Below are 12,052 nucleotides of genomic sequence, written 5' to 3' on the forward strand. Positions count from 1 at the left end.
CCAGTCTCACCGATGGATTACTGCAGCCGCTTCCAGGAGCACTGCTCCCCGGCTGGCGCTCACAAGGGGAGCACCGGCGCTCCTGCCTCCCCCCCGCCCGTTGCCTAAGCAGCATGCGCAGCTGGTCAGGGGGTGCACTGGTGCTCTCAGGGGGTGCGCGTGCACCCTCTACACATCACCACTGATTTAGGCGGTAACAAGCAAGTCATAGCCACAGCTCCTAGCTGAATAAGGGCTAGACTGTGGGGTAAGGAGCTGTGCTTTGCTCGGCCCTAGCAGCAGGAGGTATGGGGACAGAACAGCATTACAGCGGCCAGGGAGGCTTGTCATATGAAATTACAGCAAGGCTCTTGTTCAGGAAGGAGGCGGGATAAATAACTGAGACAAACCACCTACAACAAAGGGGTTGCTTAGGAGGTCTCCTCCTCTCAACCACAGCCTCACCCACCAACACAGAGAGGTTGCAGCTTGCTCAGGGGATTGCTGGATGAATTGAGAGTCCAGAACCAACTCTGCAAACACTTTCTGGCATGAGCTCTACCTAGCTGTAGAAGAATCTAACAGGGAAAGTGGTGGAAGTCCTGTCATTTGGGACTAGCCATTCCACAAGAGAGAAAAATTGGGCATGACCCTGGGAAGAAGACTGGAGGGAACTGAATAGTTCTTTTCCCTCTGTGGCTAGGGACAGAAGTTACATATAAACCAGTTTAAAGTGGTCAGAAACTGGTTTAAATCTGTAACAGAACAGAAGTTCAGTGCACATAAACCAGTGATTGCTCATTTGCTTATTGGTTCAACTTTTGCAGCTTAGACTAACCTGCAAAGACTGAAGCAATTCAGCCTCAGGCTTTTTGACTCTGTTTATGAGTCTATGAATCTTAGTCTGTGAGTTTGCCTATGAGTCTATGAAAACGAGGTGTTTGAGAGAAAGTGGCATTAGCAGCAGCTAATGTCCCCTCTGCCCCATCTTGGCATTACAGTTTTGCTTGAATGGTAAGGCGTATTTCAGAGAATGAGGGCTTCCAGTACGTCTGCTCCTCTCTCTAGGAGTGAGGAGAGATTCTGTGGTTCACTTGTTCTCTCGTTCCTCTGGTGAGACATCCATTTCAGAGGTCAGCAGGCTCCTGTTTGTAGGGAAGGAGACACTGGTTGACAGCTCATTTCACCGGTATGAATTGCTCAGAGCCATACGCCATGTGTACCAGACTGAACCCGGTCATCGATCAAGGAACAGGACTAAAACTCTGGTTCACGGGTCCCCACATAGGAGCAGTTCCCAGGCAAGAGTCAGATGTTTTTTTTCAAAGAGGATAAGGGAATCAAGAGAAGAATGGGACTCCAGACTGTCCCTGATTTGGAGATGCTTCTTTTCAGGGGGCAAGTTTTTTAAGATTGGTACAAGAGCTGTTGTGTCTCATGCACGGTAGATGTACAGGATAGATGTCCCGATCAAAGCAAAATCAGTCCTATAACCAGTCACCTCCCCTAAGCTTTCCTTGCCTCCCAGTCCACCAAAGGAAGAAGCTGGTCTAGGAAAAAACAAAGTAACCCCTTCTGACATCTGGCTAGATCCAGTAAGCTGCCTTGATCTGCCAGCCCTTCAGTTAGCACCACCTTTCCTTTAACTTTTCCTCAAGTGCCCCCTTCCCAGAAACACAGTGGCCGGAGACAGGGGATATTGTTGATTCTTACAGTTTTTCCATGAGTCTCACAAGCTTTGGGGTTGTCAAAACTTCTGGAGTCATGTGATTACGTAAGACTCAGCTATCATTTCAAAATGAAGATAAGCTGCTCATCCTCATGACTGTAAAGGTAAACCTGAAAATATGAAACCAAAAGATAACTTCCTCACAGCACTACCTTTATAACGAAACAAAATCTCATGATATTTAACCCAATCATTTTATCTGTAGGAGGCAAGCCGCGCATGTTTTTCCCAATATTTGAGATTTTTCAATGCAGATCTTCTCCATTGCTTCAGGTTCCTTAGTTCAGCGGTTCTCACACTTTTTGGACTGGAGGCACCCCTCCATAATGGTTGTAAATTGATTGGTCCCCAATTTCAGAAACTAAAATGTATATATTACAGTGCTTACCTCCTTGCACAGGGGCTGGACTGTGGGGGTAGGGGATCATCTAGGCAGAGACAAAATTGAACCTACACTGCTTCACACCTCACTTATCTCCTCATGTCTTAAGGCACCCTTTAAAGGACTGAATCACATTCCCTATGGATCTTTGTTTGAATTGGTTAAACATAGACAAGCGGAATACAGAAGCAGTTTCCAATGTAGGGGTGTTTACACTTGATCAAAAAGAGATGAGAAAGGAAGGAGGTGAAATGGAGCACACAAATGGCATTCAATGGAGAGAAAGAAAGCAATGATACACAGAGAAGACTCTTAAATGAACAACGGAAAAAGCAAACCCCCCCCCCCCCCCCAAAACAAAAAACCAAAAACAAACCACAGCTGGAAATAAATATTTCGGTCAAGGAGGAAAGGATTGATTAGATAAGGACAGCATCAGAATAGTGGAAGTTGACTCAAGAGCATATTAGCAGCAGAGAGACAAAGAACAAATGATAGTGTAAATAGGGTATGGAGGAGGGGGGTTGTTTTTATTTTAGAAAGTTCACATGTGGTTAGGATTGCAAGTTGACAAGAATATGTACACACTGCTCCCCTTTGCCTAGGGAGGCCCTGGAGCCAAGCCAGAAGGAAATGAGGTCAAGCTCATAAAATTAGCCCTTTGTTCAGGGTTGCTTGCATGAAACATGGACTTGGAGGGGTCTGATCACAAGCGCCAACTCCAGGCCTGGCATACCCCCTGAAGGCTGGAATTTTCCACAGTCCCAGCATTTTGACAGAGTCCAAGTTTCTTTCTGTTTTGAAGGCAACAGCTTTAGGTAGGAGGTGGAGAGCCATCCAGACAACTCCAGTCTGCACATCCAGTGCATTTATGGCCTTTGGGAAGGGAAAGAAAGGGAAACTTCAGAGAATCCCCAACATTTTCTGTCTTTCATTGCTGGTGTCCCAAGTCAAAGTGGTTGGAGCTTGCAGCGTTCTTAAGAAAATTCAGGCATCCCCTTAGTTGCCTGTTGGTTATATAATTGCTTATACTATAGGAAGTCAGTGTGGCTTTGGGAAGGTGGTAATTAGTGGACTAGGTCTATCTTAACTTGGACCAGTTCAGTATGTGTTGTGTTGCATTACATTATTATGGAAGCCCCTAGAGAATCCAGCTACTCTCACTACACTTGGTGTTGTGCAGACAGATGAGGAGTATTATTATTATTATTGCTATTTTACAGAGGGGAAAAAAGATGAAGCAACTTGGCTAAGGTCACATTTATTCTTCTTTGCATCTGTCCACAGTGTTCAGAAGTAGGAATGAAGCAGTAACAAACCCACTACATAGTGCATACAGTCTTGCACCTTGCTTTAGCAATGCACTGATAGTTCAAAGAAAAGCATGCATGTCCCCCTAACGCAGAAGTAGGAACAAAACCACAGTGATTAGTCTTGTGTCTTGCAAGCACATAACTCTGTACAAAAAAGTGTGGCTTCTTTTCTGGCCCTCACGCACCATTGATTTATGCCCCAGAGATTAATGTGTTTGCTCTAATACTTTCTTGATATACTGGCAGGAGTTGGCTCCCAATTACCCCTGCCCTCTTTCATAGAGCCACCTGCCAGGTGCAGCTTCAACAGAATGGTCCACATGAAGGAAAAAGACAGGATCTGGCTTCCTGAGTACAAGGGAAATCACATTTTTACCACAGAAACCAAAATCTACCCAGTGTTTTTGCACCTGAGTCTAACAAGCTCTTCTACAACCTCACAAAGCGCACTGAGCATTCGAAGACCCAACTCAGTGTTCACTGAAATTACTGAAAAGAGTTCAGTGAGCATGGGGTCAGGCCCATAGCAGAGTCGTATTGAGATCTGACGTTGGTGTTGCTGCACTCTTGGGCCAGGTGCAGACATTTCACTTTTACCAGTATAAGCGATTGTAAACTGGTCTATACTTATAACAGAACAGAAATTTGGCGCACACAGACTGGTTTAAAAATGGCAGGACCTGGTCTAAGATTTGCACTCCTGGAATGTGTGTTATGTTCACTACTGATCTAAACTATTTCACTTACAGAAAACTGCATAACAGAGATCAATTCTGCTTCGAGCTTCTCAAATGTCTGTACCTAGCCTTTCTGTACTTTCCTGCAACCTGGCTCCTAAAGCCTTCCCTTCGCTGGCTTCTGAAGACATCTTTTGATCATGGACAGAAGTAGAAGGAAAAGACTAGGCTAAAGTTTAACTTGACTGAATTTTGTGTCCCCAGTAAACCTAGGCCTGAACGTCTCAAAGTTCAACCTCTCCTAGAGCCTCTCCTCATTCTGTCCCAATCCAACCTGCATCCTCTGCCCTGGACCTGAGCATCTACCTGGATCTATAAGAGTTTAAAGGAAGTCCCTATGGAGATAGTTCAGACAGTGTGATCATTACAGCTGACTGGCTGAGCTTTTTCTTTCAGTACTAGGTCATGGGTACGTTTCTGCCTCCTTGGTTTGTGCTCTACATTTCATGTTCTGAGGACCCTTCAGAATTAATCTCAAGGATACCCGCAAGGTATTGATTTAGGATTAGAGCTATAAACTCTCCTGGTCTCACTCGCAATCCCACCTGCATTCATACCAAACATTGATGAAAGCCGCAGTGAACCTATGAGATTGCACCAGTTCCACCAGATTCCAGGTTTCATGGTGAACATTTTGAACTCTAGTGGTCATCACTGAAAGAGTTGACGTTTTTTGGATTGTTTTTTTTAACATCACCCCTTTTCCTTAAGAAGCTTTTGTCCCCGCTGCTTTCTTCACCTCTCAAAGGAAGCACTTTGGATGAGTTCCTCATATAAATTTATTCTACTGAGTTGTTTTATGAGTTGCACCACTGAACTGTGTCACTTCACGCCATGTCCTGTTGCAGGATGAGGTAATACGCCTTAATTGCCTATGTCAGGTGCTATGAGAGTTGTGGATGAAAGGGCTCTGCAAGGATCAAGTAGCATTAATGGATTGTTATTAGCTGTGGCGCCATGTGAACATAGATGCTATGGTGGTGCTGCCAGCATAGGATTGCAACATTATCACTGAGGGAATGAGTCAGGGAGAGGTTGATTGCAAAGTGGAAAGCTCCAGTGTCCACTTTGTGATGAACAAGGGCTGAAGTAAACAGCCAAAAGTTAAAATGTGTTTGGTTATGACCCAAATGTACCAGCATATGGTAGGGACAAGCTCTCTGAGTTTCATCAGTTACTTTTGAAGATGCTTTTTTATGGGGGATGAGATCGAGAGTGTTTATACAATCCTTAAAGAGTGTCTTATAAAAATCAAGCCATCCGGCTGCTTGACTGAAATCCCATGACATCTGTAACCAGCACAGTTAGGGGCTTGGAATTTTGTAAATTCCTTGCAGACCATGAGCTGTAACTTGGGTGGATTACTCAACACTTAAAGAGATTAGAAATGGTAATTAACATTTGATTCTGTTTTAAAAGCAATTTTAGCAATTAAGAAATCTGCCTGGAAGGCCGCCCTGCAGACCAAAGGCCTCTGTTTATAATGCAAAGGCTACAGAAAGCTTTCTCCCCCACTAAACAGTGTCCCAGAGATGGGCCAGCTCTCTTGGAAAAGCTACTTGTAAGGGAGAAAAAGGAGGCCCGTGGAGAGAGGAGGGACCCAGGATGGAGGTAATTTTTGATGTTGCTTAAGTCACAACAATCTTCCCTTTCCTATCTTTTATCTATTAAGATGGTTAGCTCTTTGGGACAGGCACTTTTTCCACTCCGTGCTTCAACAGCACCTAGAAAACAAAGCTAGGACCTCACCTATATCCTCTACTTGCTAGTGTAGTATCAATGATAGCAGCTGCTCTTGTTTCTTTAACTTGGTGATGTATATTCAAAAAGCACCCAGGCTCTAGCGGCCTTTTCCAGGAATTAGAGCTACAGCCGCAGAAAAGACGAAAGCAGCAGCTTCCATTCATTGTGCCCCAGATTTCCAACCAGCCAAGTAGAAATTAAGCCAGATCCATACAACATCCTAGCTCCCACATGCCAGCAGCACGCTCTCTAGTCAGCAGACCTGGGCTCTTCTAAGTCAAAAATCAGAGTGAGTTAGAAAGTGGAGGGTCCTCTATGGAGAACTTTCTGCCAACAGCCACGTCGCATGTATGACAAAGAGGGTCTACTTGGGCTTTTCCACTCACTGTAGTGGCAGATGTGGTGCAGGCAGAGAGATCACTCTCAAACAGGAAGGTCCTAAGCCACAAAGAGGTTTGCAGGGTAAATCCAACACTTCCAGCTCCATCTAGAGACCAAAAGGCAGAAGCTGGAGCTCCAGGGACAAAACAGAACCCCCGTGGAAGTCTACAGGGACCAAAATCTGCCTCGGGGAGCCCTTGACAAGGAGAGAGTGGGACCATTCAGCCTTGCTGACTCCTGATATACTCTTCAGCTGAGCCAGTAACAGCCTCTAGTGACCAAAAGCACTGCAAGCAGCTGACAGATCGTATAGTACGGACAGGGCCACTTGATGTTGGGAGATCATGGTGGCCCCTGCAAGCTTGTTCTCTATCTCTCTGCTAGGCATCCCGACAAGCGGGCTAATTCCCGCCAATTGTGGAGATCCACCAACTCCTCACTTAAGCACTGAATTTTCACTGCCCAGGTCCGGCTTTGAACTTGTCTCCAAGAGGTGTAAATTTCCACAGCCCATTACTAGGCCACGTTATTCTCCTGTACAGAGCACCTTGCTTTGTTGTGTTGCCAGCATAAGGTCTTTAGCCCCATGCTGAACTGTAGCACAAAGGGCGCATCTACACATGCATCAACGTGCTTTAGTTAATGCGCATTAAATCTAGTACCTCCAGGCACTTTTGCACGCGCTTTGGGGGTGGGGTGGGGGTGGGCTTTAATTAGAGCAGCTCCGAGAGCCTAATTAAAGCGCTGCCACTTCACCTGTATCAGCATCCCTGCGGTTGAAAATGGTGGTGGGGGTGTTTGAACTAAAGCTCATTTGACAAGTTTTAGTTTAAGTACAAGAGGCTGCTGGAGTGCAGCAATTGCCATGTTCCAGCAGGCTTGATGATTCGAGTCTGCTTCGATGTGCTGGAATCCCAGAGCATTGAAGCAGCCTTGGCACTCGTGTCTCAGCGCTCTCTATTGTGAGATACTAGGAAAATGCGCATTAGTGTGCCTTAATGTGCATTAACTAAAGAGCAGGGTTTTTAAGTGATGTTGAATGCAAATTTTATTATTTATTGCATATTATAATAACATTATTTTAATGTGCATTCACTAAAAAGTACGGGGTACCTGTACATAAGCACGGAGGCTGCTCCAACATGCTGTAATTACTGCATGTTGGAGCAGACTTGATGCTCTAATTAAAGCATGCGTAAAAGTTCCCATGACTTTTTTAGTGACGTTTTAACGCTCATTAAAATAGCGTAATGCCCATTAAAGCGCATGTGTACATGCACCCACAGTGAACTATCCACTTCCTTTCCATCGCTACCAGTGCTTAGGACTGCCCCAGAATAACAGAGGAGAATTTGGAGCTATGTTTTCATTCCTGAATATAAGCCAAACCGTTGTTGGCCAGGCTTGTCAAAAACCACTAAGGAGCTGGATGGCTGTCAGGGCCCACCTGGGTCAGAGGGTTCAGCCGAGGTGGGGTTCTTGGGAGTTTGTGCAAAGCGGCTTCACAGGGGGAGGCAGATCCCATGGGTTTCCCTTTGTCCACTCAAATCACACTATGAATGTTAAAATTGCAAGGAAAGCTCAATGCAAGCCTCAGCCAAAAACCACAACACTGGTGTATTTTGAGGTCAAAATTATGTGAAACCACCAACTGTGCTTGTTCAGGCCTCTGCTGCATTCATCACCCAGGGAGTAGGCATTAGCCTCCAGCCTCTCTTATACAACAGCACAGCAGAGCTCAGCCCCAACTGCCTGTATGACGGCAGAGCAGCCTGCAGCGCACAGTACAGAGAAGAGGCAGGGATCATTCAGTCAGCTCTTGGCGGAAGAGCACTGCAGATGAGGTCTCAATACGCAATGCTATTGAGACCAGAAAGAGATTATAGATGCACCTCTGGAATGAAGTCAGTCTGGTCTCCTGGGAGGTGGGATACATCAGCCCCTGGAATACAGTCACTGATTCCCAAGTGTTTAGAGATCGGCCCGAGACATGCAGGTCAGAGAAACCCTAAGCAATGCAACACCATTGAGACTCGGCATTACAGTACAAACTGGTCTGCAGAACAAAGCAATTGAGCCTAAGCATGCAGCAATCCTGATCTATAGGCATACAATACTGATCTGCCCACTGAATACAGTGCTGCTCAGCTGCAAAGATATGCAATGAGTCAATCCCTGGACTGCACTGTGGCAGGACCCTGGAGGTGTCAAATCAATCAACTTCTGGAATGCAGTGCTGCTGCGGGTCCCAGAGGTGTAGTATCCTGGAAGGCAGTGTGCCTCTACCGCTGCTGGAAGTCAGCATGGCTGCAAATCAGGACTACAGTACAGATCGCTCCTGGAAGGCGGCATGGCTGAGCCACCGAAGTGGAGATACACCTTAGGAATACGTTGGGGCTGAGCCCAGCTGGTACCATACCAAATGTGTTAGACCTCAGCCTTAAGTAGCATGTTTATAGATCACTAGAGATTTGCAGAACAGTTCCCAGCCCTGTTCTCGGGATCACACCACAGTTCACCCTGACCTACCAAAGGTGTTCATAGGGTGCTTATCACCCTATGTAATGACACTCCATTCTGCTTCCCCACCCTCCCCCATATATGACGCTACCTCCCATTGCCTAGTTTGTTCAGCAACGACCCTCAGGTGACATCTGCGTTACCCAGCGAGCCTGACTTTAATAAATGCCTTGGTCTCCTGCACAATTGGTCTGCCTATGGTCAAGACAAAAGCACCTCAAGGCAGCTGCGGGAAGAGGGAGGGAAGCATGGAAAGTATTAAGGAGTGTCTGCTTCCTCTGGGCTCTGCCCTTAAAAGCAACGGTCCTTACACTTCTCTGGCCCATGGCCACCAATACTGATCCAGTTCTGCACTAGGGGCAATATCAGACTTTGGTCTCCCTTTCAACATGAAGGTCCTGGGTATGACTGTAAACTACATCCGACTAGGAGGGCCTGGTGACAGCGTGGTAGAGCTACTTGTGGCAGGGTGGCTCCTCTAAAATACCACTATGTTGCAACCTCCAGAGTGAGGTGAGTATAGGATGCCTCAAAACCCTAGCTCTCACTGTCTTGTGGGTACTCCTTGGTTGGAGAAGGGCTAAGGGACATCCCCTGACAGAAATGTGCCTTCACTGAGGCATTGGGCAGTCAGCAGTAGTTCGTATCTGTTGTTCTCTGGCAGAAGTTACAACCATCGAGGCACTGAGCATCTGGACTTGGTCTGGCCTTTGGATTATGTCTCAATGGTTTAAAGGCAGTGTGGTAGGTCTTGGGCAACTTCCACTCCTCCATACTCTTGCCTAGGTGTACGCGTTGAAGGTCTTGGTGTGGCGGTCGCAGGACTCCAGTACAACTGGACTTACCAAGCACCTGCCTAGACCTCTTACGCATACACCATGATGCAGAGGACCAACGATTGCCTACAACCTGAAGGAACAGGTAGCTAGGAAAGCCAAGTGCCTCTGAGTGCTGCTCACAGCAAGAGAGAAGTGTGCGGCCCCAAAGATAATCAGTGGTGAACCACTGTTGTAGGGTGTCCCTAACATACCTATAGTCAGCAAAGGGCTAATATCTTCTTTGGTTCGCAGCAGTGATGTTTGGAGGCACTAGGACAGGCCCATGGAGCACTCCCTTGTACCCCCACCTTGAATACACCCCAGGCAGAAGACTCACCTCGTCCGTTCTGGCTGGGTCGGTAAACGCTGCCCACGCTGACTCGGGCCTGGCTAGCACCTGAGTTGTCTGGTATCACTTGTGGTGCCTCTGGGTTCCTCACGGGCAGGTAGGGTTCAGGCCTCGGTACCCCGTAGGGATCCAAGGGCCGGAAAGGCGGCTGGGGTTCCACATTGCGAGGCGGGACGTACGGCTCTGCCGGGACATTTCCGTAAGGTGGGTAGAGCCCAAATCGTGGGTCAGACCCATACCCAGGGCCAGCCCCCACAGGGGACCCTGGGTTGACCTGTAAGTTGTCCGTAGCAGAGATTCCCTGTCCTGTTGGCTGTCGGTTCTGTGCAGCTGAATAAGAGTCCTGGAAGCCTTGTTCAAAGGTGGTGCCGGTGTCATGGTACAAGCTGTGGGAGTACCTCCGATCCAGTCCATCGGAGGGCTGGGGTTGGGGTTGGGGTTGGGGCTGGGGTTGAGGTTGGGGTTGGGGCTGGTGGGGCACTTGGACGTAGGGTCTCTCCTGAGCAGGGTAGTACCCCTGGGCTCTGTAGGGATTCTGGTCCTCCCCGTACTCCTCGTACCTTACTCTGGGCTGGAAGGGGTATATAACGCTGGCACCCGCCGCTGCCGATGCAACAGCACCCCCTCCAGTCCCTGTGCTGCGGTAGTACATGTACCCCTCATCATAGAGTCGGGGCACCTGGGGGTCATAGGTCTCATACTGGTTCACAAAGGGGGGCTGGGCATAGGGGAACTGGGAGTAGGAAGGCTGCCCAAAGGAGGAGTAGGCAAATGAGGAAGAGGAGGACGAGGCAGAGCTGGTCTGTCGTTGCCGAGTCGGGGACGGCCTAACCCGTTGGGAGTTGCCACCGTCTCCAACAGCTCCTTCCCTCCAGTTGTCTGGGACTTGGCCGAAGCCAAACGGGTGCCGCGTTTGGCCTCGGACAGTGTCAGAGCCTGCTCTGACTGGCAAGGTGGGCGCTTGCCTCCGGACGTTCCCTTGCGCCCTTCTGCCCTGGGTCCGGGGTGTATCAGCAAGCAGGACCCTGGTGGTGCTGTCTGCTCTCTCCTGGCCAGCGGGCAGGTACTCCGACCCAGTATTCAAGAGGCTGTACAGCCTGCCGTTGTTCTCCCACTGGATCATCTGCCTCCACCGCTCGTTGCTGCCCTGTGGCTGTTGCCCGTGGGCCAGTAGAAAGACCCCGCAGCCCATCAGAGCCCACAGGTCCCAAAAGCCACGAGCCGTCATGGTGGCCAAGGAGAAAAGAGGGCTCCTTTAATGACTAGTTCTTTTAAAACAAAACCAAAGGGGGAGGCAGCCTGAGTGCTCTCTGCCAGGTAACTGTTTTTCTTTCTCCAAAGCCTCCGTCCCCGTTTCCTGATGTTAATAGATCCAACTTTGTCCATTCCCGGCTCGCTCTAAGCGACACAGCTTGCCTGCAGGCTGCATTGTGCAGCCAATATATGCCCAGTCGGCTGGAGAGATGAGAGATGAAGAAGAGAGTCACTTCAGATCTTGCAAGGGTTTGCGGGGCTTCCCTGGGAGTGTTCTTCACATTGCTGCTATGTCCTCAGCAAGGATGTTCCTTTCTCCAGCTTGCTTGCTCCTTCTCTCCCTCTCTCTATGCTGGATGGCTTTACTCCTGAACTGAATGAATAAGCAACAGGCTGTGAAAACTTTGGAGGTTTCCAGGACTGCTCGTGTGACTTTCCTCCACTGGGTCCTAGAGATCACCAACTTTCTGTAATTCAGCAGCATAACATGACAAGCTGTTTTCACTCACAACTTTGAGTAAAAAGCAGCACTGTTGTAAGAAGAGGGGCCTTTTAATCCAGCTCAATGCAACAAATGCCTCCCCTGCTCCCCCCAAAAAACCAAAAACCCTCACTGCTATGAATGAAACGAAACCTTATTTGGGTTTCCTTTCCTGATCACCCGTGGGTCCCTTGGCACTTGCATCACCAGGTTAGAGATGGGGCCCATCTTAAGTGCTCCAGGATGGTGCATATGGTCACAATAGGAGTTAGGGCCATATCTGGAAGCAGAAGACAACTCTCCAGCCTGTAAGTCAACAGCCTGGTCCTCTGGATGGTCTTCACTCTCATACAGCCATCCAAAGTG

The 12,052-nt window shown here is 48.2% G+C and overlaps 1 protein-coding gene across 2 annotated transcripts in view; it reads right to left on the reverse strand.

The window, feature by feature from the left end:
* Window positions 1-11,590, reverse strand: part of LOXL1 (lysyl oxidase like 1) — a 33,605-nt gene extending 22,015 nt beyond the window's left edge. Inside the window, exon 1 of one of the 2 annotated variants that reach the window (XM_006026262.3) lies at window positions 9,940-11,590. In XM_006026262.3, the coding sequence (XP_006026324.1) occupies window positions 9,940-11,179 (1,240 nt within the window). In that variant the 5' untranslated portion in view covers window positions 11,180-11,590. The remainder of the gene's footprint in view (window positions 1-9,939) is intronic. The other variant, XM_006026261.3, reaches the window with a different exon arrangement.
* Window positions 11,591-12,052: the final 462 nt, after the last annotated feature.

Source organism: Alligator sinensis, unplaced genomic scaffold (genome assembly GCF_000455745.1).
Source record: "Alligator sinensis unplaced genomic scaffold, ASM45574v1 scaffold492_1, whole genome shotgun sequence".
In the NCBI taxonomy this organism is placed as follows: domain Eukaryota; kingdom Metazoa; phylum Chordata; order Crocodylia; family Alligatoridae; genus Alligator; species Alligator sinensis.